At 45.9% G+C, this 21,797-nt stretch overlaps 1 protein-coding gene across 12 annotated transcripts in view; it reads left to right on the forward strand.

Moving 5' to 3' along the window:
* Window positions 1-21,797, forward strand: part of DEPDC5 (DEP domain containing 5, GATOR1 subcomplex subunit) — a 43,887-nt gene that overhangs the window by 19,427 nt on the left and 2,663 nt on the right. For 4 of the 12 annotated variants that reach the window (XM_054081980.1, XM_054081979.1, XM_054081982.1 and 1 more), the window contains exons 25-42: window positions 674-739; window positions 2,059-2,242; window positions 3,361-3,521; window positions 4,555-4,672; window positions 4,815-4,982; window positions 5,817-6,036; window positions 6,424-6,557; window positions 7,414-7,522; window positions 9,457-9,519; window positions 11,083-11,234; window positions 11,990-12,067; window positions 12,485-12,617; window positions 13,486-13,594; window positions 13,876-14,100; window positions 17,911-18,080; window positions 18,972-19,143; window positions 20,170-20,230; window positions 21,258-21,340. In XM_054081980.1, coding sequence (XP_053937955.1) covers window positions 674-739; window positions 2,059-2,242; window positions 3,361-3,521; window positions 4,555-4,672; window positions 4,815-4,982; window positions 5,817-6,036; window positions 6,424-6,557; window positions 7,414-7,522; window positions 9,457-9,519; window positions 11,083-11,234; window positions 11,990-12,067; window positions 12,485-12,617; window positions 13,486-13,594; window positions 13,876-14,100; window positions 17,911-18,080; window positions 18,972-19,143; window positions 20,170-20,230; window positions 21,258-21,340 — 2,406 coding nt within the window. Of the gene's footprint in view, window positions 1-673; window positions 755-2,058; window positions 2,243-3,360; window positions 3,522-4,554; window positions 4,673-4,814; window positions 4,983-5,816; window positions 6,037-6,423; window positions 6,558-7,413; window positions 7,523-9,456; window positions 9,520-11,082; window positions 11,235-11,989; window positions 12,068-12,484; window positions 12,618-13,485; window positions 13,595-13,875; window positions 14,101-17,910; window positions 18,081-18,971; window positions 19,144-20,169; window positions 20,231-21,257; window positions 21,341-21,797 lie in introns of all 12 variants that reach the window. The other 8 variants (XM_054081984.1, XM_054081985.1, XM_054081987.1 and 5 more) reach the window with 5 other exon arrangements.

Below are 21,797 nucleotides of genomic sequence, written 5' to 3' on the forward strand. Positions count from 1 at the left end.
TTCCCTGCCTCCTGACAGAGAGGTGAAAGGTGTACTGTGAGTTTATGCCTAAAACTGGTGGAACTGGAGTAAATCTGTATTGTGGCTTTCATAGGTTAGTTCGACTCTTTAGAGAGAGAGTCTACTTATTCTCAGATAATTAGAATCTTATGTACGGGTTCTCCTGTCCCACCAAGTGCAAGTCTGTGTGATTTCCTTTCTTACTGCTCCTGTGTTTTATGAAATTCTCCCTCTTTAACTTTTCCTTTGTTCATAAAATGAAAAAGCCAATAAAAAAGATTCTGGCTTTGGGTACTGACTGTATTTCAAGTATTTAGCTGCTGAGACCTTGAGGCTAGCAAGCTAAATGATTGTGGGCAACTGCTTTTTTTTTGCTATTTGCTTTTTTATGGCATCTGCTTTTCAAGATGCCTTTCACTGTCTTCAGAAGGTTGGTTTGCTTGGTTTTGAGCTACTGAACACTTGCAATGAGACATTCAAATTTCAGCCAAGATGTCCTTTTTTCCCTCGTTAGGTGGCTCTGTGCAGTTTTCTGCTGTGCACAATCCTGAGTCTTTTCCAAGCAGATAAATGCCATATTTTGAAAGATGTATATGCTTTTGTTTTATTTTTATTTGAAATGAATGTGAAGTGCATAATTGCTTAAAATAAAATACATCTTTCTTTCTTGTAGGGATAAATCTCAAAACTCAGAACAAGGATTCCTTGGAAGATGCAGTCTCCAACTCTTTGGATCCAAGTAAGCAGGAGAAAGGTTTGGAGAAGAGTTTGCATGGGTGGGAAGGTAGGGAGGGAAAGGGTACATACATAGAGGCACCAGGAGGTGGTAGGCAAGGAGCTGCAGAGCCTGTTTGGCTCTTGGCAGTGGTTTACTTTCCCCTGCAGCTATTTGCATCATCTCCCTGTGCTGTGTATTGCACTGGGATTGCAGTTCTGTATCTTTTAAGAGTATGTGAAGTGGGTTGTCATATCACACCTGAAACTCTTTCCTTACTAGACACTACTATGGGAAAAGCTAAAGCTGCTGAACTCTGACTGCCTCTCAGTATCAGAAGTTTGCTCAGCACCAGCTCATTGCAGCAGTACAGTCAGTGTCCAAATTTGGTGCCTTTTACTGAGAAATACCTGTCTTCATCTGACACAAACAAGTGTGAGACTGCTTAAGAAAGCATTTTCTATATCATGGTCTCTTCTGTATTGCTTTCTTGTGCAGTGTTCTCGCCGTTAATATCAACATTTTCATAATAAACCAACTTTGTACAGTCTTTATGACAAGAGGTTCAGAATTAGTAGTTGGCCACGTTCCTTGAATCAGATCATTTGAGGCAGGTAGGAATGTAATGCAGTACCAAACTGATGATTTGGTAGAATTCAGTTCAGTTTTGCTTTTTTTCACATCTAGCTTTAGATCTCTTTAATCGCGGAAGAGTGACATAACTCTTGGAAAGGGTGTGGGGAAGGATGGCTTTCCAAGTTATTGTTTTTCTGGTCTTCCTACCCCTCTGGATCTGTCTTCTGTTTTGATAACTGTAGAAATGCTCCTTTTTCTGCTATGTACTGTTCCAGAAAGATGCTGGTCTGTCGTTCTTTCTCTCCTCATCCCCAGCTCCTTCTGCAGTTGGCTAGGATGTCAGCCTGGTCTGATTTTCTTGTTCAGACTTGGAATGTTGGTCTGTTTTATTAATAATGAGTAACTGCACCTGACTTGCTGTAGTCTTGGAAAAGTGGTGGCTATCTCAGCTCTAGCTTTCAATCAGCAGAAAATTAAATGTATTAACTCTGAATGCTATTTGCATGATGGGATGGAATTAGCATGTGCACTGCATTGTTTAACAAAATCTGTCTCTTTCTCTCCCTCCCTTCTTCCTGCCCTCTTTCCTTTTCCCTTCCCATTCCACCCCTTTTTTTTTCCCTGTTGACTTTATGCCAACTCTGTTTTTTCATCCCTCATTCTTTTTAACTTTCCTCGTCACCCATCTCTCACCTCCCTTTGCACCCTGTTTTCCATGGGTGACCGTGTATGCCCCTGTGTCTGCCCCCAATGGTGCAACGAGGCAGTTCTGACACTGTCTGCTCCCCCCGTAGTGCCAGGCTTCTGTTGTACAGTTGGAGTGGACTGGAAATCCCTCACTACTCCGGCATGTCTCCCGCTTACCACGGACTACTTCCCTGACCGCCAGAGCCTGCAGAACGATTACACGGAGGGTTGCTATGATCTCCTCCCAGAAGCTGACATGGACAGGTTTGGCCAGCAACTTCTCTGTAGCGTAACCAGCATCGAATCAAAGGGCTGAAGGTGCAGCTGTGACAGAGGAACGCTCTGGGGGCTGAACAAGAGAAAGATGAATTGCTAACATACTTTGGTTTCTCTTTATTCAGTGGTAACTGCACATTTTCTGTTGTTACCATCTGACTGTATTGTGTTTTATAGGTTTTATCTTAGAAATCATTTGCATTCAAAATTTTACATCTATTTCTTGTGTTGCATTTCAATTGAAAAAATCAACCTCCAGCCATCATCTGCTTTCTAGAAGTGTTTTGGAAGCGCTAAGTGAGCAAATGCTTGTCTGTGCACAGTGCTTAAGATGCTCATCCTCACTTTCAGGGATATTTAGTTTAAAGGAGCTTGGTGGAAAATAGTGGGATAAACAGAACAGGTCTCTGGGCGCTATTCTTTAATAGGGTTGGTCTGTTGTTTTCTGAAGCTGTCTCATCTTAAACATTTTTCAAACTTGCCACGACCCATGAGACATCAGAAAGACTGTTCATGTTGCTGCTTAATGGGAACATAACCAAAATAATAGTCAGGGTGACTGAAATACATAGGAAATTGTAGGATTAATGAAGAAACACCTAAAAGAATTGTTAGATGTTCCTGTACGGCAGGAAAGCAAAGGTTGGAGCACAAGCAGTTGCTATTAGATGCAGTAGTGATGTCTCTTTTAATCTCTCTGCTCTAGACTTCCTTCTGCGGAAGAGGGCAGAGCGTTGCCTGCACATGTGCAGCCCTGAGCTCTGCTAAAACACGCACGAGCTGTACTGAGATTCCCTGCAAAATGCTGTAAAAGAGATCATGGATAAATTTACTGGAAGTTTAACAATTAGTGTAAGCAAAGTTGTTGCTAGTTACAAAACTGCTTCTAAAGGCATTAATCAGTGTTGCCAGACAGGTCGTCACCACCTGGTTAAAGCAGAAAAGGGCCCCCTTTTCTTTCCTGTTCTGCAGGTGGGTTTCACAGGGAGAGGGCTCTGCGCAATCAGAGCCCAGTGCAGGCACAAATCTTCCATTAGGAAGCAAAGAGCTAAGAATAGGCGTGTAGTCAGCTTCTTTATTCTGGTCTCCCTCACCTCTGTGTCCAGGAGAGATGAGGAAGGAGTGCAGATGACAGCCCAGCAGGTGTTTGAGGAGTTCATTTGTCAGCGGCTCATGCAAGGCTATCAAATTATTGTGCAACCCAAGCCACAGAAACCTGCCACTGCCGTGCCACCCCCGCTCAGCAGCAGCCCCCTGTACAGTCGAGGTGAGTGACGTGGTGCTCACAGCCCGGTCTTGTCTCTCTCTGTGTCTGCCAGCCCCAGTAACTTCTCTGAATTAGGTGTGGATGCTCATTGGAGCCCTCTGCTCTTTTTTTATTTTTCGTTTTTATTGTTATATAAAAATCTTTGCTGGGAAAAGAGCCTGATCTGGGGCAGCACAAACAACTCGGCTGCAACATGAAGGGTCAAGCGCAGGATTTTTGATGTGTTTTAAGGCTCATATTGATAATAGCATACCCAAGTGAAATACAGCTTAAACACAATTCACATGGTGACTGCAGAGCAGGTACATCTCTAGAAGAAGACAGACCCAAAGCTCCCAAATGTACATATCTGGAAGCAGTTTCCTAACTCTAAAATAGCTGTGAAGGTCCTAGGTAGAGAGGTGAAGCTTTATTGTCCTGGAACCATGAGTCATCTCAAACTGGTCAAACCTTGGAGGACTGGAGTGAGTTGAGAGGGTCTCGTATTCCCTTGAGAGAGTGGGATTGTTTGACATCTGGCTTTTATTCTGGATATTCTCTAGACAAACGAGTGGGATACAGTGTTTGTAGAGCAGGGAATACACAGGAATGGGATATAGCTGTTATCACTGTTATCACTGGTTTGGGAACGAGCAGCAAGGCTCCTTCAGTAGTATTGAGCCTAAGTGATTTGTTCCAGAGATAAAGCATAGAGAGGAGGTGAAAGTGGAGCCTAGCTTTACCATCATACCCCCGAGTTTCCTAGCTCTCCCTGTTGTCTGCTCCCTAATTGCCCTGACTGGAAATGGTCTGTATGGGTGATGTACGAGTTGTGAATGCCCTGCTTTGAATGTGATACTGGTGAATCTTAACTGTTGTAAAAGCAAAAGGCTCCTTGTGTATGTGTCCCTTAAAAAGGTGGCCTGGGGAATGGCGTGTAGTTTGTCTTGAGTTCAGAAGCCCAGTTCTGAAGTGTGCTTCTGTAAGTACAGTTTGACAGAGTTCTGACTGGTGGAGTGCGTTGACAAGGTGTGCTTTGCTTTTTTACAATTAGGTCTGGTATCCAGAAATCGGCCTGAGGAAGAAGATCAGTACTGGCTGAGTATGGGCCGTACTTTCCACAAAGTAACATTAAAAGACAAAATAATTACCGTGACTCGATACCTGCCAAAGTGAGTATCTGAGTTCAGATGAATGTGCTTTTCCAGCTGCCTGTACCTGCTGGAAAGAACACCATAAAACCTTCTTCCTTTTCAGAAGGGAGGAGAAGCACCGCCGCTGCTGCTGCTGAGATTGTTTGCATTTTCTCTTTAGATACCCATACGAGTCTGCTCAGATAAACTACACTTACAGCTTGTGCCCCTCACACTCGGACTCTGAATTTGTCTCTTGCTGGGTAGAATTTTCCCACGAGAGACTGGAAGAGTATAAGTGGAATTACTTGGATCAGTATATCTGCTCTGCTGGCTCGGAGGATTTTAGGTGAGGTCTCCTTTTCCTTCCAGACTATTCTGTGCCCTAATTGCCTCTTCATTTTTGACCTAAAAATTCTTCAGCAAGCTTAGCCCATAAATGCTCCGTTCTCCAGGGAGAGTACCTGGCCTGCTTTCACAGCTCTTGCCTTGTAGGAATCTCACCGTGTTGCATTATCTGGTCTTTGATACAAAGTCTTGACTGCATGAACTATCCTTTTTCCTCTGCTACAAATGCAAAGAAATACGATGGCATTTTGTACCACACTGATGCTTTTCTTGGCTTCTTATTAATTTCTGGATCTAACTCAAACCTTCCATTTAGTTTAGAATCTGTTGGAAGGTTGTTTTGAGTCTTGGGGTGAGCTTGACTGCAGTCCTGCTCCTCACCTGTGTAGAGCAGGGCTTCTGGTTAGAAATGCGGAATATCTCTACTGGTATCAATAGCCTTTTTGAGATCTCTCAACAAAACCAGTCTTTCTGTATCTTTGTTTCTTTTCAGAACTCAATCAAAATGCCTCTTACTCTAATGTGTACCTTCAAAATTCCTTTTTCTTTGCTTATTTTTGGAGACAAAGTCTTTGTAGCCTATCTTCCACAGAAAAGAAAATATCTCTATGATACTGTTACTCTGAAGATGGACCTGTTTTCTCTTCCACTTACCAGTGTTTTAATACTTCCCAGTCATGCCCATCTTGCTGACTGCTTGTTTGCTCATCTGCTCTTTCTCACTCAGGGATAGCACAATGAGATTGTCACTGTACTCATGGAAATGTACAGCAGATATATATTTTACTTTATGGAAACAGTGCCAAACTCTGTCCTGTCTTTCATGTTCCTTCAGCCTCATCGAGTCACTGAAATTTTGGAGGACCCGCTTTCTGCTTCTGCCTGCCTGCATCAGCGCCACGAAGCGCATCATGGAAGGAGAAGTGCACTGTGATGTGTATGGTGACAAGCCCCGCTCTGATGAGGAGGAGTGGCAGCTCCTAGATGGATTCATTCGCTTTGTGGAGGGTTTGAACCGCATTCGTCGACGCCATCGATCTGATCGAATGATTCGAGTGAGTCAGCTTTTAGTTGGGTGAGAAGCTGAGTTTGAGTTTTGCGATGAACTACGTTTTGCCACCTGAGAAAGCCTTAGCAGAGGGACACTGAGGCAATCCCAGGGAAACTGGGGGGCGTGTGTGCCTGTATGGGCATCCATGCCCAGAGCACAGTGCTGACTGACACCCTGCTGCCAGTTTCAGATAGTAAGGTCTTGTTAAGACTTTGCTATTCCTGAACTAATTAAATTGATTACACTCAGCTGTTCTGGTGTGTGTGTACCTCTGGTTTAACTCTCTTTTAAAGTGCACCGACTGAAGCCCTGCTGACATGAGGTAGTGTGCTCTTGCTTACTAGCTAAGCCCAACTCAACTAAGTCTGTGCTTTTGTTTTTCCTTTGTTAGAAAGGATCTGCCATGAAAGGCTTGCAGATTGCTGGTCCCATTCCCACCCACTCTCTGGAGCAGTCTGGGCCTCCTATTGGGAAGAAAGGAACCTCGGCACTCTCGGCTCTACTGGAGATGGAGGCCAGTCAGAAGTGAGTCTTTACAGTCAGGCAGTGTGTGGAAAACTACAACATACTTCCTCTCTGGATCTTCTGCATGGTTTGGCTAAGGCATATAGGGGGTTCTTCACCTTGAAAACAAGGATGTGGGATCCTGCTTCTGTGGGATCTTGCTTATTTAGCATCCCTGTGGCAGGGCTGGGGAGATACTGGCCCTTTCCAGTGACTTCCTTGTGTTGTTTCCATTAATAGAATGAGTACCAAAGACTTTAAAAGAACACAGATACTAGAGAAGCGTATGTCCAGTAGTTTAGGAGGAGGAGCATCTCTATAAGTAGCAGCTCAGTCCATCACACATCACATCTGTCACCTCTTTGTGATTTGCCAGTGCAGTTGTATCCACACAGGGTGCACTGGGACAGTCGTGTGCACAAGTACACTGCGCTGATTGAGTGGTCTCAGCGTAAAGACTGGGTAACAAATACAGCCTAAAGAAAATAGCTGGTTTGCACTGATAACATTTATTAAAGTACCTGGGAAACTTGTGAGGTTTCACTTGTGTGAAATATTTCATTATTGATTGAGAGTGGCTCAAAGAATCTGAGTACTGACACGAGGTGTGCTGTAAGAACAGTTTAAAACCTGCTTGCTCTTAAATGCGTAAGAGATTTTAATATTTTTTTCATGATAAGACACTATTACATGTGCATAACAACACACAGACCACTGAATTTACTCAGTTGTTTATGTGGGGTAAAAAGTACTTCCAGAATGTGGGATTGACCTGTGCCTCAGAGTGCAGGAAAGCACATGTCTGAAAATACAGTAGTTGTCTTCCGGTGAAAGCTGACACAGGATATTTTTTAACAAACTCTGGATTTTACTTTAGGACGCTGGGGGAGCAGCAAGCAGCAGTGCTTTCTGGGAAGAGCTCTGGGCAGCCTTCAGAGAGCGGGAGCATTGCTATCACACCCAGCTATATGGACAGCCCTCGCAAGGTAAAGGCTTACTTGTCTACCTTTAGCTGCTATTCTTACATAAGAATTTCTCAGGTAATAGAAGATTCTTTCTCTAAGCACGTGGCCACATCGTACCACATCTTACTCTCTAGTCCAAGATTGGGTATTACAGTGCTGTCTGGATCGATAAGAGGCTGTCTTTAAGAGCAAAAATAAGCTGTAGACTGTGACGATGTGAAGCATCAGTGGAATTTTAAAGCAGGACCTCCAGTCAGTTGCATCTGCGTAGCAGAGAATATGTTCCTGAGTAGGGTTTTGGATGCCATTCCTTCACTGGTTGAACTCCAGGCTGGAGAAACCCATCTTCCTAATGCCCTCTTAAGGCACTTCAGAAGAGGCTGTGCTATTCCTCAGCCTTCGTGTCACCTGTCCTGTGTGTGCCAGGAGAGCAGGAACTCCACCTCCAAGTCCAACCAGAACTACTGGATTCTTTTGCTGGGTTCTGGCATGAAGGTCTTTCAGCAGAAGTGGCAAGGGACTGAGCGCAGATCCAGCACTGAGGTGTGACCTGTCTTGGGGTTCAACAGTTGAAGTATTGCAAAGAAAAATTTCTCAGATTCCCTACTATCAACTTAACCGTCTCTTTCAGTGTTTTTCTCTTAGCATCTTGTATTTCAACATCCACCCTTTTGTGCAATTTATTGGAAAGATGCTGGTGGACAGGTGGCTTCATCAGGTAGCTTCGTGCTTATCTGGAAACATCAGCAAGTGTGCGCTTCATGTTTTCAGGAGAACCTGGCCCAGTCAGGGCTCACCCGCACGGGGAGTTGTGCTGGCTATCTGGAGACTTGGAACCCAGATAGCCAGCATCCACCGTCCCAGCTCTGTGGCCAAAGGAGCTTTTCTGGGATGTGATCCAGTGTAGGAGTTAATCCAAACCAAAACTGAGCCACTGGCTCCACCTTTATTCTGTTTGAGAGTGGAACTGGCAGGTCACTTTGGCAGTGTGGTGTGATTTGAACACAGGGAGTTATCTTGCTGCGTAATCTGTTTGGGAAGTCTTTGCCCTTATGGGTGCAGGGTGCTTGGCTCTGGCTCTGCACTGTGTAAACTGCCAGCCGCCTAAACCTGGCGCTGGTTCTTTTCAGAATGTTTTCTCTGTACGTACCAGGGTGAGCACCATCTTCACTGCAGACTAGGCAAAATATTTTGCCTAGGGAACAGAATAAAGAATTGCAAATAGGGAATGAAAATCTAGCTGCGCTCTGCTGCATTGTCTTTTGTGATAAGAAGATCTTGACACATCTTTGAATAGCAGCCGGGGATAAATTCATCCAGGGTTTGCGAGTAGGCGGGGAACACAGCACAGGCAGCGTCTGTTTCATTTTGCATGAAGCATTGAACACCATGTTGGAAAGATCTTAGTGATGAATTTCCCTTCTCTTTCCTTTGCACCATTCCAGACCTGCATTTGGGAAGAAGAGTGCGCTTCCTGAAAAGAGCTTTGCATCTCCCTCTGTATCATTTGAGTGACTGACAGAGCAGGAGAAAAGCTATTGTTCCGTAGATATGTGTCATTACAAATGCAATTCTGTTGGATTCTGTTTCTCTGCTCAGCTTTGCATTTGGGATGGAAACCACACACCTTAGGGCTCAAGTCTCTCCTGTGAAATGTTGAGGGAAGGCTGTAGTTTCGATTGGCTTCTGATCAGTGTGGTTTTAAAAGCTTTGGAAAAGCATCTCTGTTAATGAAAAGAATATCTTGTTACAGAGAGAAAGTAAGGGTATGTGTATGAGTAAATCCTGGTGCTCTGCATCCCGCTGCATCTGAAATTCTGTGTCTGTTTGGGGTTTGCATTCTCATACTTTCTCTCTGGTGATTTCATACTTGCACAACCTGTATTTGCTTTTCTTCAACTCCTTGTTCCTGTTGCTGTTGCCATTAACGGGCCTACTTCCTCCGATGCCTTCAGGATGGGGCCTTCTTTATGGATTTTGTTCGCAGTCCACGTACAGCTTCAGCCTTCTACTCACAGGTTAGTTTTGAGTGGGGTCTTGGCATCCCTGGCATTTGGACTGAGGTGATGGAGAGCATTTCTGAGCGTGTCCCGTGGGGAGCCTGTGTTAGCTTCCGAATCAGCTCGTTGTGGGCGATGTGCAGCGCTAGCAGGACATGGTAGCTGGGGAGGTGGATGTGACTGTTTCCTTCCACCACCCGGTGTTTGTGGTGTGCTTTGGATGTTTGTGTGCCCTACCTTGCTGTCCTGTGCGGTGCTGTTCTGTCAGGTACTGAAGCTTCTCTTTCTGTGTCTCAGTAAGGACTCCCTTTCCATCTCCCCTTGCTAAACAAACTGGCAATTGCTTGCTCATCTCCTTCTATGGTGTCTGACTGGCGGGTGGCTCTGGGAAGATCCAAATCAATCGCATCCTTGGATTCCTAAACAAATGAGAGCTGAAAATGCTGGTATCATCTTGGTTGAAAAGAGTCGTGGTGACAGAAGGTGTTTGCACACTCGACACCACTTAGGAGTTTGCAATAACACTGCATGTCTGTAGGAGATCCTGCTGGTGGAGGAGCTCTGAGGAGGAAGAGTGGATTTAGCTGGCTGCAGGGACTGCAGACTCCACGTTGGAGCATCTGCTGGGTTTGGCTGCCCAAAATGGGACATCTGCCACTGCCAGGAGAGAGAGCTTGGGAATGTGGGAAATGGCACAGGAAGGGTCTCTGCCCTGGCAATCGGAGTGAAACGCAGCTGCCAGCATTGTGGTTTTTAGCTGTTCAGGTGCTGTGGATTCATCATGGCAGAGCAGCCCTTGTGTTTACACCAGCCTGAGTTACTGACTTCTCTGCTGTTTGTGTCCCTCTCCCCTTCCCTAGCTTTTATATAACGTGCCTTTCCTAAACCATACGTGTTAATGACAGATGGCAATTACAGCCTGTGCTTTGCTGAATCTTGCAGCATTTATTTTCTGAGATGATTTTATGTTAATTTTTTGTGGACTATTCAGTCTACCGTTGGAAGAGTGTGAGTGTTCCTGCAGGAGCAAAGTGTTCTTGTTGTCTTGGTGACATAGGTGTGGGTGGGTGCCAACCAGCCTCCTGAGAGTGCCCCAAGAAAGAGAGGGAGAGAAGCTGATTTTTTGCGTTATGAAACTTGGATTTTGTGTGTTACATTTGCATATTTTTCTCTGAAAATTAGCGTTTAAACTATTTTTTTCTAACCACTTACTATTTTCCTAGTGACAACATTCCCTGTTCTCTCCATCACATGTTTATAGTTAGTTACTCTGTTGAAAATGTCAGGTCAGGACTGGTTTGCCTGTAGTGTTGTCAGCACAATTGTTGGGTTGGTGATCCCCATCTTTACCAGGGTCTCTGTGGAACAGCGACACAGGGAATGTCGTGCTTGTCCAGGGCTCTGTAGTGATGACAAAAGTAACTCTGTGTTTATCTTTTCTGCCGATGCTTCTGCTCGCCTCAGTATTGCTTGTTGTGAACTAACTGGAGCTGAGGTATGGATCTTGTGGGGAGGGGAGAAAATGGGAAATGGATTACATCCTGAATTTCATAAAGGTGTTGCTGTGTTTACTTCTTGCAGGTCTCTATAGATCAGTCAGTCCCTGCAGCCTCAGACGGCAGCACATCAATGAACACGGGGCAGTTACCTGATCGGGGCAACACTCCAGCCCCGGGAAGTTCCCAGAGTGTTGGAGAGCAAGGATGTGCCACAGCCAATGCTGCAGAGGGCAGGTAAGGGAAGTACAGCAGTGCTGTGCTGCAGTCCTATTCCGTTCCTTGTTCCGGTGTCGAGGAATGGGCACTGAACAGGAACCTGAGAATGCAATGAACTTGGTCTGTCAGCACGGGAGGGCTCTTGCCACAGACCTTACTGCAGCCTTTCCACGTGCTGAAAGAGGAATGCAGAAAACTAGTCTTGCAACAGTTTTCCAGAATTAAATGAACACAAGGCCTGATTTCCTCACCTACAGAAAGAGCTTAATTCTTCAAGAAACGAAGAATGAAGAAATTCCATTTCTGAGATCTGTTAGCAGCGAACCAGACTCTGAATTGGCATCTGTCTTCCATCTGTGTTAGCAAAGGGGGGGCTTCAGGTCAGAGTGGATCAAGTGTGTTGATGAGGCCCAAGAGGTTCTAGTGTGGAGACGAGACACTGAGGAGGAAACAGCATAAACAATATTGGCACCTGTTTCCTCTGGTTGTGTAGTACAGTCGAAAAAGCTGACTTAAAAATGGCTGTTCTGGGTTGCTCCCAAGTGCAGCTGTGTGTAACAGAGGGTGCAGGATCAGTGCAGCAGTGACCCAATGGCATCGGTGGGGAGAGACAGGTGTGATGCTGTTAGTTGTCCTTCTGGAGATGTAGAAGGAAAGGAATGTGGCAAAGTCATTGTTAGGAAGATAAGAGAGAGTGTTTTTCTTAAAGGTACACATTTGAACAAGGCTTGCAGCTGTCTTGGTTTTGACCCAAGCCTCTGTTCCCTTTCCAGCTCACAGCAGTGTTCAGCAAGCTCTCTGACTTCCTCCTCCACCCTGATAGAGATTCTTGAAGCCATGAAACACCCCACGTAAGTTTTTAATATAAATGTGCTTAACATGTGCCTGGATGTTTCATAAGTGGGCGTGAGGCATGGAGTTACTCGAAGGAGAGCCCTGTGCCAGATGTGGGAGCCCTTTAAGCTTCTGTTCATTTTTCAGTTCCAATCTAACAGGGAGTTTTCAGGAATTGAGTGGTGCTGCAGAGACTTCAATTATTGGAACCCCAGTATCTTGTCAAAGCAAGAATTGTCAGTGAAAGCGACACTGGAATACTGTCAGTGTCCACTCTTCATCTCATTAGCGGAAGCTAACAATATGTCACTCTGGGGCATTGTGTGTTCTTGTCCTCTCTTGAGCCCCCTTTTTCTCCCAGCAGTGATTTTTTTGTCTCTGTAACTTAAAGATCAGTCAGTTAGCCCATGTTAATGAGAACTTGCTATATGCAGCACAGGGATCCAGCTGCTCTCTGAACAGAAGGGGCTCTCCCCGTGCTGTTTCATCAGCGCGGAAGTGGTGCACTGGCTGGTGAACAATGTGGAAGGGGTGCAGACCCAGGCCATGGCCATTGACATCATGCAGGTAAGAGAACGGTTGGATGTATGGGCCAACAATGCCGCCCTCTATAGAGAAAGTAGAATCATAGAGGGAAGCCTAGCAATAATTTGTTTGTTATTAAAATACTCTTACTGGTGGATATTGAAAATGGTGTTCAATAGCACTTGAGGTCATGGTGACATCGTTCAGATGCCCTGTCACAACACAGTAATGTTCTTCAGCAGTAATGTGTTTTATTTTTTCCCCTTGCCTGTGCTGACGGTTGTGTGTGCAGCCTCCAGGTAGCCGGTTGTTACCGAGAACTCTCATTGTGTCGGAGTTACAAGGCACAATGGTGTGATTGGGATTTGGGTTTAGTTTTTGTTTTTTCTTATGTAATTACTGAAGTTGTACTAAAACCAGCATTTGACCTCTCTTTTATGCATGATGAAGTGCACATACACACTTTATGCAAGATACACAGCTTGTGCTCATGAGGTTTTTCCTTCCCTTTCGAACTATGTCAGGGGCAAAAGGTTGGAAATGTTCTGGAGCTCATTGCTCTGATATCCCATATGAAATTCTTCCAAGACCCCATATCAATTAACAGAGAACCTACAGTCTTTCCCAACCTCTCACCTTCCTGCAAATCCATCTGTAAAGCCGGAGCAGGGCAAGGGAGGCTGGCAGACATCTGCAGAGAGGTCAAACACGATTGCTCAGGGAGATAAGCTTCCTTACATTTAGAGTATCATGAGGTAACATTGCAGATGTTCTTGCTGGGCACGTATCTTGACAAAAAGATGTCAAGAATAACAAAAATATTTTCTGATGTTTTCTACCAACATTTATGTACCTGGAAGAGTGACTGTGCCTTTTTTGTTGTGTTTACTCTGTTTTCTTTTTTGTTCAGAAAATGCTAGAAGAGCAGCTTATTGTCCATGCCTCTGGAGAAGCTTTACGAACCTTTATTTATGGTTTTTATTTTTACAAGATTGTTGTGGACAAAGAACCAGACCGAGGTCAGCATTCTGTTCTTACAAGACTTCCCTCGTTGTCCCTTTGCGCGACGGCTGGCGGTGCTCGGTTCAGATGGGTGCTGCAGCAGAAGTGCCTTCTGGGAGCAACCAAAGCCGCTGTTCAAAACAGTCAGCAAAATTCAGGCTTCGTGTGGGGGTGGAGAAGGAATTGCAGATGACATAACCTATTTTTTTCCCTTCCTCTTTTTCAGATAGAACTACATCTCGTTCTTGATCTTGCCCTCGTTTCTAATTGCGATCTGTCTTTCCCCTTGTTTTTGCAGTGGGCATGCAGCAGCCTGCCATGTGGCACACGGCTGCCATGGATGACTTCTCCGCCTTCCAGAGGAAATGGTTTGAGGTGGCGTTTGTGGCAGAGGAGCTCCTGCACTCAGACATCCCTGCGTTCTTCCTGCCCTGGCTGCCCAGCCGCCCAGCCTCCTATGCAAGTAGGCACAGTTCCTTTAGCCGCAGTTTCGGAGGACGGAGCCAGGCAGCGGCACTCTTAGGTAGATGCGCAGCACAGGTGACAGCTGGGGAAGCTCAGGGGATGGTTTGATAGGGGAAGAGCAGCCAGCCAAGGGCATGATCTCACGTGGACCAGCAATAAAGCTGCCAATTTCATGCTGGCCTTGCATGGCTTACACGTGGGCTTGTTTGCATATGCTGGAGGTGTTTCATGGGTTGACAGGCAGCTCTTGCTTCTGAGGACTGGAATGCAGTAAGAAGTACTTTTTACATATTCCTTGTTCCTGAACGTCCACTCCATGTCATCCTCTAGAATTCAGAGAGGAAAACATTGACTTTGTCTCCTTGTTGATGCAGGCTGTTCACTACATGTGAAGAGTATGGACAGAGAAGCTGTGAGAACAGCAGAGCTGGTACCAAGCTGTACCAGTGACATGCCCGATTGCATCCCAATGGCAAAAGGCACAGATGTACTAGAAAAGTCTTCTGTGATGCACTGGAAGCCTCTCGGCTCATCTAAATCATGGATAGCTGGAGTCCTTGAACTAAAATTGGTGAAGCCCAGCTCCAAATGATCCCTGCAGTGTGGAAGCAGTAGGGCTTGCATATGGAATGTCTTGCTGCTGGGCCAGGCATGGTTATAACATTTGAAGTTCTGTACTGTGTTAAGTACAACACCTGCTACCAGCAGCAGCCCCTGAAACACTGCCTGCACCACTGACTGTTGCTTTGTCAGCTTTTTGTTGCATTTCCAGGCCAGCCTGAGTCACTTGCTTTTGTTCCTCTTTCACCATTTAAAATGACAAGAAAAAATCATTGCTATGGAACTGCAACTTCAGATTTATTCGGATGCATCTTTTAAAGGCTTATATTGAGGATAAAAAGAAAATTCTGCTGTTCTGTTTTGTATATTTGGCCTGAAGAGCAGTGACTTACTGCTGGTGTAGCACCTCTTAAACCTGAAGTTACAGTAATCCTTGTGTATTTCTGAGAGCCTTGTTTGAAGAGGAACAGCATCAGAAATTGGAAAGTATTAAAGATGGGAAGTCTGGGCTAACAGTTAATTCTCTGAAGCCAGCATATGTGGGATATTTTCCCCTGTCACACACTTAATCTGTTGCCTTGGCTGGTATCCAGCCTTCTTAGCTCAGTGCTTGGCCAGAGCCCAAGCCCAAACATAGGCTGGCATCAAAGTATCATGAGGGATGGAGGTCCTTGGGTGAGATCCTCTTCTCACTTTGATCTCTTACTACTTGGCCCAAGAAAACCACCTCACTTTTCTCAGTCTGTCCTCTTTTGAGACATGGGAAGACTTGAGACTTGCTAAGCTTGTACCAGGCAGATGGGCACAGAGAGAAGGGTGCATCACTGCCCCACGTGCCCTTTCTTTAGTGCTGGCTGCGCATTCCCTCAGTGTGGTGTAGTCATGCACCTGAGTAGCCCTCCTTCTTCATTTCAGTTGGGATTGTGTCTATTCTGCTACTTAACTAATTTACAGTGCTTGGGTGGATGAAAAATGCCTCCAGATTGCGCACGTGCATTCTGGTTATTCGAGGAATACTTTCTTGGAGAACAGTCCAGTGTGGAATTCTTTCTTATGAAGGAACCTATTTAATTGATGTTTCTGTGCTGTCCCTCTTCTAAACAGTATTCAAACAAAACCTTTACCAGTTCATCTGAGGCGAGGAGCTTTACTAAACCCAGATGACCTCTGGTCCACGTGACTTCATTTGTTCCTCTCTTGGCTTTGATTTGGTTGTGGTTTTCATTTCTTCCCCTCCCCACCTTCCCTAAATGTCAGGCTGTGACATAAAATTGCATGCAAGCATTGGGAGCTCTGGAACAAGCTCCGTGTCCCTCTCAAATCTGCATCCCTATCACTTGCCCAGTGATTGTCCCCTTTCCCTCCTCAGTGGAAGTCTGACCTGTGACATCCCTAATCATGTCCCTCTTGATTTATCGCAATGCATGCACTAGCAGTTGTAGTCACGTGTGTAGCGTAGTCTGACTAGAGAATAACCTGCCTGCTCCTCTCCAATCCCCACAATCAGTCATTACTTAAGTACTCACTGGTACAAGACAGTTAGGAAGCAGGTGAGTCCTCATCATCAGATCTACAGAAGCTGGAATTTACTCTATTAAAATTAACCTGAAGCCTCTAAATTCAGACAGACGGATATTTCTCATCAGTTGTTAAGGTCGCTTGAATTTGCTCACCTGTTGGACTGCGTTCCTGTTGCTTTGCCTGGGAATTACAGCTGCAGGCAGGGTGGGGAGAGAAGCTCCAGCGCTAACAGGCAGCCTACATTGTCTGGAAAACAGGACAGCCCAAGGGAGCAGGGAGCTCATTCTTTCGCAGCATGCTGGTCTGGGCACACCGGGCTGCGGTGTTATCACTCACCTCTTAGTTAATGACCAGCGTCTACTTGACTGAGCTGCTTTCGCTTTACAGCTTTTGAAGTGTTGTTTTCCAACACAGTTCATCACAAAACTATCATCGTGGTTCATGCTGCGTTTCAAAACGACGGTAACCAAACCACAGTGTTGCACTCACAGTGAGGTTCCACTGATACAGATCAAGGAAATCACAAGGTGTTGGTCTGACTGACAGTACCGGACCAGCTCAGAAACCGTAGATAATGCATTTCCCAAAGACAAAAATGGGTCTTGTTTACAAAACAAAACTGGGTGAGGTTCTTCCATTTTTGTTGGCGTTTTTATTTCTTTTCTGCTCTTAAGCTGCTCTAGTAGCACTATAAAGGATTTCCTCATAATTGTGGAAGCTGTCTCCAGCTAACTTGCAGTAGAAGGCAAGCTGGGAACTTTCCACCTGCCTTGAGGGAGAACTTCAATTTTTAAACCACCATTTAGCCATTAAACAATAAGGTCGTTTGAAATATCAATATCCATCCCTCATGCGTGCAATGACAAAAAAAAGGCGAAGGTTTTTCAATAGTAGCCTTGCAGCCCTTTGTTTTGTGTTAGTTTTTAACATTATAGAAATGTTCAGTTATGTATTTGCCTAAAGAGAAGTTGCAAGTGATGGCATGGTTCGCAGCAGCGCTCTGGTCTTTGAGCCAAGAGCTCCAGGGTCCGTCCCAGCCTTGTTGGATGACACTGGTGAGGCTGCTTCTACTGTGGGTGCTTCTCTTCGTCTTTTGCCTGAGGTCGGAGATTTGTTTTCCCTGGGATGCTGGGGTGCCAGGGCACAGAGGGAGCTGGGTCCTGGGCACTATCACAGTGCTTCCTGCAAAGAGCAGAGGTATCGCAGCGAGTCTTGGCTGACTTCTGCAGTTACAGACAGCGTTGGGTGCATAGTTTCAGCAGTTCAGTGATGTGGGATATTGGCAGAGGGTCACAGAATAAAGAAGTTTAACTTCTTCCCAGAGCTAAAGCAGGGCAGGCCTGGAATGCTCCTGCCTTGTGTAGCAGCGCCCTGTTGTGATCCCTGGTGGGGCCATATAGAAACATTAAAACAAATTTGGAATATCTTGGGCATGAGGGAGCCAATGCTGTCCAGCTGTATTAATTATGGGACCGGTCGCTTTTCAATTAGCTCCTTTCCTCTTGGTTCTGTCTCTTTGTTGCCGCTGAAGTGTCTTTTTCCTGCTCGAGAGGTAACTCTGTGGCACAAACCACTGATCTGAGGAATGCTTATGTTTTTTTTGTCTTTTGTGGTCTCGATGAGCAGCATGCGGGGCTGTTCTGCTAGCCCAGAAAATACCTGAGGAGGAGAGGGAGGACAAGTTCATTCCAAAGGGCTTGTCTTGTTTCTTTTGTTCTCTTCATCATGTTTCCCACCCTCTTTTTAATGTATCTTTTCAATATGCCCCTGTTCCCTGGCTGCATAGCTGCCACAGTGCCTGAGCAACGGACAGTGACGCTCGATGTGGATGTGAATAACCGCACAGACCGCTTGGAGTGGTGCAGTTGTTATTACCACGGCAACTTCTCCCTCAACGCGGCCTTCGAAATCAAGTTGCACTGGATGGCGGTGACTGCAGCTGTTCTTTTTGAGATGGTAAGAGTCCTTGTGCTCCGTGTGGCTGCAGCAACGCCCAGCCAGCCCCTGTATCTCCTGTGCTGCTGGGGACATCTCCACTGGAAGGTGCTGGGAAGCACTGGGGGAGAGGCAGTGGGCTGGATCTGCCCTTGTTCCCAGAAGTAATTTTGACTGATGGTCATTAGCATTGCTGCATCTGGTTATCATTTCTCACACCATCTGTAGTGGTCCTGTCTGCAGAATGGTCTGCTCATTGTGGGTTCCATGTGTGCAGAGATCAGTACAGGACAGGGTGGGATGCGAGTCCCTCCTGAAGCCCTGAGCTGAGTCTTGGGAAAGGAATCTATTTCCTGTTGCTTTCAAGACAGGACTTCCCCAGGCCGTGTGTTTGTGTTCCCCCTGCCTGGCAATGCTTTGCAGATTAGGTTTGGGTTTTTTTTTAAAATAAAACTTGCTGAAAACATTTAGAATGGAAAATGTAGGGAGTTTGTGTCAGTTTTAATTTTTAGATTTGTTTTGTTTTCCCTTTTGTAGCTTCTGTAAAACTCAAAGTCTTTAGCATGGGGTTTTACCCCCCCAGCCAAATAACGCTTTTTGCTTATATTTCAAATCCATTGCCCTGTTCCCGTAAAGCAGCAGCGTGGGGCCACTGCTGATGAGTAGGCTGAATCAGTTTCTGAAAACCGTCCTATTTTAAAGTGCTTTCTGATTGATGTGGCACTTAAGAAAGGAGAGCCTGGTGTCTTGTGCTTGTACTGCTTTGCTTATGAGAATGCTGGTGTGCTTGCTGTGTGAACAAGCTGAGCATGTCTGAGCTGTTCTTGGGCAGGAGTTGCTCCCCTGTGCACAGAAGTACCCTTCTTCACTTTGGCAGATACCGTGTGATTCAATGTTTGAACCTTTTCCCAGGTTCAGGGCTGGCATCGGAAAGCCACGTCCTGTGGTTTCTTGCTTGTTCCGGTCTTGGAAGGCCCGTTTGCACTGCCCAGTTACTTATACGGGGACCCACTTCGAGCCCAGTTGTTCATCCCACTCAACGTTAGCTGCTTGTTGAAGGAGGGTAGTGAGCATTTGTTTGATGGTAAGGAATGTTCTTTGTTCCACTTCTGGGTGTCCTTCACTGCGAGCAGGTCCCTTCTGGCATGGGGTTCTTGCCAGGCGTGGGTTGGCTGGTGAAGGGCCTGTTCCCACATTCCGGGTGGTGCTGGAGGAGGCCGTGTGGGCAGGCTCATCAGCGTGTGACAGGGCATGGAGCTGAATCCAGAAGTATCAGGGCTCGGGAAGGCTGTCTCCCAGTGATCTCTGCTGCCATTGCGTCGCACGCCCTTTGGGAGCCCACGCCATGCAGTTACTGTCTGATATGGTGGTGTATTAGCAGAAGAGCCTGTTTTGTTGGTAGACCCTGCCCACAGCTGCTCTGCATTTGTATCCTGCATTTGATTATTCTCCCCCTCAGTCAGATTAGGCTGTCACCACTGCAATCCTCTCTTTTTTTGTTGCCATGGTTACGTTCACGGTAAGAGTGTTTGCTCATGAGATTAGGAGGTAGATGCTGCAATCTCCTCTGCAGTGTGACCTCGCCCTGTTGAGCGATGCTATTGCGGAGAGTCTCGGTTGGAAGCTCAGAGAACAGAGGACTCTGTCCCTGTGCAGAGAGGGCAAAACTGCATCGTGAGAAAGGACAATTAGCAAAACGTGCTGCTTTAAATAGTAAAGATGACAATTTTCTTTATTTTTATTAATGATTGTTCCAGTATCCAGTGTGAATGTAAACAATCAGTGATGAATCCATATGCTGTGAGGTCACTCTGAACTGTTGTTGTTGGAGCACTCAGTGGTGATGCACAGCTGCCCACTCTCCTTCCTGGGCCCCTTGCGCATACCCCATTATGTTCTTCTCCTTCATCTTGAGACACAAAAGCTAAATTCAGGGGTGAATCTGCTACTGCAGCGTACAAGACACAGACCTAAGATGGCATTCAAGAGGCAGCTGACAAATGGCTAGGAAAAAAAAAAGTGCAGAGAGGTCTGAGGGAAACTGGAGTCTTGAAAAAGAAGGAAATAAAGTGTCTTTGCTTGATAATTGTTACCTTTTTGTTTGTTCCAGGCTTTGAACCAGAAACATACTGGGACCGGATGCATCTCCTTCAGGAAGCGATAGCGTACAGGTATGTCTAGGGCAGAATGGCAGGAAGGTTCCTTTCTGCCTGGGTAATGAAGACCTGTGCCGAACAGTCACTCCTGAGTCGCGTGGGTTCTGTGCTGTCTGCCTCTGAAATCTTCTTGCAGATTATTAGACTAAAATGTAACTGGAGTGCTTGGCAGTGGTTCAGTGGGTGCAAGGGGCGGCCTGTCACTTGTTACCAAACCACGCTCTCCTGGGGAGGGCATTGCCTTTGGAAGGTGCCTTGGTGTTCTAAGCTCGAGGCAGACGGGCTGTAAATGGATTTCTTCCTGAGAAGGGACAGTTATTTCCTTCGTGTGCACTTAACACCATCTTGAAACGGATGACAGCCAGTGACTGGCAACAGGCAGGAGGCTGAGATGTGAGCTGGCAGTTGGGCTTAGTTCAAGGAGGACTTGCAGGAAACTTTAATCCTCTCCAGCTTTACCCCTTGCGGTGCTCGAGCTGCTGGTTTGTTTCACGGTGTTGCTGCCAACGTCTTTTCCATGATAGAGAGACTGACTGCCTTTTGTGATAGCCATTAGCTTGCAGGCGAGCTTTCGTTAGCTGAGAAAGCAGGAGAGGAACAGATACTCTCCATCAGCAAAGAACCACTGGGTCAGCTGCTTGAATTTGTGTGGGATATTGCCCAGCAGGAAAAAATATGACAGCTTGAAATGTACCTAAGGAATGTCCATCTTGATTATTGCCCTTCCCTCCGCCGTGTGCAGCTGCCCCATTTGTCAGATGGCTCTGTACCCTTTCACACAGAGCCACTGGTGCTTTGGTTTCCAGCACGAGATCGTTATGGAGACACAGGCTTTCACACTGGGCCCAGCAGAGGCAGAGAATGTGTGGAGAAATGCAGCTCTCTTCATAGCTTCCCCCTTGCCTTCAGGTCATAAGACAAAGGAGCCTTTTTGACAGTGGCAGGTTTTCCCTGCCTTGGGCTGCAGGAAGCCCAGCTGGAGTGACTCTCTTTATCTTTTCTTATTATTTTTTAATTATTATTTTCCTGTTTGTTTCTCCAGATTTGGATTTGTGCAAGATAAATACTCGGCCTCTGCATTCAACTTCCCAGCTGAGAACAAACCCCAGTACATTCATGTCACAGGTGAGCAATCTACAAGAGAATCATTTTATGTGCAGCTTGGGGTTTGTGTCAGCGATGTTGGTCCTCATTATGTCTCTATAATCAGATGCCAAGTAGCTCTTATCAGCCACCCAAGCCAGAAAACTGGAGGGGCAGTCTGAAAAGGACAAAGGGTTGCTGCTACTCAGTGGCATTGGTTTGAAGTCCTGCTTTATAGTGTCTCTGAAATTTGTCTTTCCAGGAGATGGAGAAGTGAAAAATAATGCAGAGTTTATTCCTTGTGCAGTGTGATTAAATGTGTATCTAGAAGCAAGAAGGAGTTAAAGGTGTTGGGACAAGTCAGTGCTTTGGTCTCGTGCTTCAGGTCAGCTGTAGATGCATCTCTACTTGTATGCACTGTGAGGGGAGAGGTAAAGCATTTGGGATCCACACGCTCTCGTTATTATCTTATTGCATCTCCCTCAACCTTTGTGATCTG

The sequence above is a fragment of the Cuculus canorus genome, chromosome 17, assembly GCF_017976375.1.
Source record: "Cuculus canorus isolate bCucCan1 chromosome 17, bCucCan1.pri, whole genome shotgun sequence".
Lineage (NCBI taxonomy): Eukaryota > Metazoa > Chordata > Aves > Cuculiformes > Cuculidae > Cuculus > Cuculus canorus.